This window comes from Mastomys coucha, unplaced genomic scaffold, assembly GCF_008632895.1.
Source record: "Mastomys coucha isolate ucsf_1 unplaced genomic scaffold, UCSF_Mcou_1 pScaffold2, whole genome shotgun sequence".
Taxonomy (NCBI): Eukaryota; Metazoa; Chordata; class Mammalia; order Rodentia; family Muridae; genus Mastomys; species Mastomys coucha.
Window position 1 is genome coordinate 19,433 of NW_022196902.1, and position 3,063 is coordinate 22,495.

Genomic DNA, 3,063 nt, shown 5'->3' on the forward strand with positions numbered 1-3,063 from the left:
TTTATTGTTGATCCTTAAAAAATCAGAAAAACTATGGATATAGCAAACAAAACAAAACAAAACAAAACAAACAAAACAAAACCTCCATCATCAACTCCTTCTCTCTGGGCAGCCCAAGGAATTCATTGGATAATGTTTTCCCCAGACCCTGGAGAGAAAGATGAGTAGGATGTATGTGTAAGATCTCCTTACCGTGCTTATTTTACTCCCAAAGAAAGCACATGTCTATTAAACTATAAAAAATATGTGCCATATTTTACTGTGGTTAGAACTTTATGGTAGTTGACATCATTGATGGTATTCAATTGTGCCAGGGAAAGATAATGAAGCCTTCCAAAGTGAGGTTGGAGCTGGTGGAAGGGCAGCTATACCTGAGAAGAAAAGGCTGGACTTTTACAGTGATGTTCACAGACTTGGGGCTCATTAGCAGGCCATGTAGAGTCTGGACCACTGCTTAACAGGGAATGAGAAACACTGGGTGATGAGATGGGAAAGAGAAATCCCTGTAGTCATCACTGGCTCTATAGACCCAAAGACCACCAATGAATCACTCACCCAGTTGATCAAGTTTTCCATTATGCACACATGCTGACATCCATATCTGGAAGTCATCAGACTTTTCAAGAGAACCACTATGCCTTTCCCACTATGCCATTCCCTGTGAATGCTTCCTAAGTACTTACTTGGCATTTCTCTGGAGTGTGGCAACAATTTCTTGAGGCAGCGACTGAAATCTCCCATGAGGGCATTCCTGAGACCTTGTTCTAGTTTCTTGTTATTCTTCCATTCCTCCATGGCACCACTAGCATTAGAATGAATCCTTCCCTGGCTCATATTTAATTGATAATAGTTGAGGCAATTGTGTTCATCAGTGCTGATGGTCAAACATCCTTCAATGAATTTTCCTTGATCATATTGAGATTTTATGGTGACATGTAAGGTACCATTACCTGAAAATGACATACAACATCATCTTCTACCCTTTATAGAACCATCACCAACCTCCCCCCCCCCCAATGGTCCAGTCTTTCTTTGCACACTTAGGACTTGTAATTGTTTCTCCCTGGCTTGTCATTGCTTACACAATATATACCATGTAATTCCAGGCAGGGAAAAATATTCAGCTCTTATATGCAAATAATTCAGCAGCCCCAATCCTTCGTGTGCTCTGCTCTTCCGCTTTCTCATTTATCATGTCTACCTTTGCATTCTGTTTCCTACTTACCTGATTGCAGGTCCCACATCCCTTCTGAAATATCTCTCAGGCTTTGGGACAAATGAGGACACAGCTTAGTGGCATTTCTCTTATGTTTTTCACCACCAAAATGAAGGAGAAGCTCTCCATTCACTGAGCACTGTCCACGTAGAGTACGATACTCAACAGTGATGTTGCAACTTAGAGAGTCTGTACCTATGATAGAAACATGCAAGTGAGGTCCAAAGTGGGAGCAAGGGTAGGGTCCAGAGGAGTCATGGGTTTCTAACACTCAGATCCTCTGACAGGAAAGGGTTAGGAAGAGAAGCCTCTAATCAAGAGGTCCACCAGCTAGCTTCTGGATCCTTAATTCCTTAATTCTGGCCATCTTTAACTGTCTTAGGTTTTTAGGACTCATCAGATGCACATTTGTCACCAGGGAGATTTATCTTGCAAGTGTTTTTAGTGACTATTATCAAGTACTGAAGTATAAAATATATCAGATAGCATCCATGTCCTTGGGGATGAAAATCTAGCTGAACACAAAGGGGAAAGGGAGGCATCATAGAACACATGTTAAATTCAACATGGAGCCTTGTGTTCAGGAAAGATCCTGGAGTAATGGCATGGAAAGGGAGCTGCCAGCTGTGAGCTCAGTGCTCATCTGTGTTCCCACTGGAACACATCAGATCTCAGGTTCTCCAGAGTTAAGCCACACACCTGATCCATTCTCAGGGAGAGATCTCTGCCTGTCTGTGTGACCTGATGAAGCCCCAATCTCTCTCCCCTTCTTTGTTTCTCAGCACATTATGGCTTCTGATTTTCCAGACTTTCACTAACAGCCAAAGAGGACACAGGACCCTAGAGCTACCCTGTTAAGCAGACTGTTCAAGGAAGCAGGCCAGATCTAGTGAACCTGTGCATATTTACTATCCTCTGTTTGTGTAAAAAGACTCAGAGAAGTACACATGTCAACAGAAATGTGTAATGAAATGATTAGTGTGGCTTTGTTGGAGTAATTGTAGCCAAATCAGAGGAAGTGGGTCACTGGAGCTAGCCTGAAGTTTGAAAAACCAGTTTGCAACCCAGAGTCTCTGTCTTCTTGTGGTCTTTAGGTAGGGATGTAGAACTCTCAGCTATCATATCTCTCTGTGTTGCTGCCTTGTTCCCCATCCTAGGTAAAAGAGCTTAACCTCTGAAAAGGTAAACAAGTCCCAGTTAGGACACTGTCTTATTTAGGGTTTTACTGCTGTCAATAGACACCATGACAATGTCCAATAAGACAACTCTTATAAAGTACTTCTAATTGTGGCAAGCTTACAGGTTCAGACATTCAGTCCATTATCATCAAAGAGGGAGTATGGCAGCATCCAAGCCGGCATGGTGCAGGAGGAGCTGAGAGTTCTACACCTTCATCTAAGGGAAGCCAGGAGCAGACTGTCCTAAGGCATCTAGGAGAAGGGTCTCAAAGCCCACCTCCACAGTGAGACACTTCCTCCAACCAGGCCACACCTGCTCCAACAAGGCCAAACCTCCTAATAGTGCCACTCCCTAGGCCAAGCATATTCAAACCACCACACTAACCAAGATAAAAGTTGGTACCTGGGAGTGGGGTATTGCTGTGACAAGCCTGACCAACCTGCTTGTGGGCAAAATGTGGACTTTTGAACTTTGTATTAGCAGAGCATTGTGGGGAGCCGTGAATCTTGAGAGGCATTCGCCATGGCAGGATGGCACCTACTTCCGCTGTTAACTCCTAGTAGACAACTGTTTGCGCATGTGTGTAGAGAACTGTTTGCACATGTGCATGGAGTGAAAAGGACGCCATGTCACGGCCCATCCCGAGGCGTTACGTAGGGTAATGAGCG

General features: G+C 43.8%; 1 protein-coding gene across 1 annotated transcript in view; it reads right to left on the bottom strand.

The window, feature by feature from the left end:
* The window catches only part of LOC116097908 (histocompatibility antigen 60b-like), a 13,537-nt gene that overhangs the window by 2,122 nt on the left and 8,352 nt on the right, over positions 1–3,063 (bottom strand). The window contains exons 3-4 of the mRNA XM_031380739.1: positions 1,226–1,411; positions 684–950 (exon numbers count right to left, since the gene is read on the bottom strand). Of these exons, the coding sequence (XP_031236599.1) occupies positions 684–950; positions 1,226–1,411 (453 nt within the window). The remainder of the gene's footprint in view (positions 1–683; positions 951–1,225; positions 1,412–3,063) is intronic.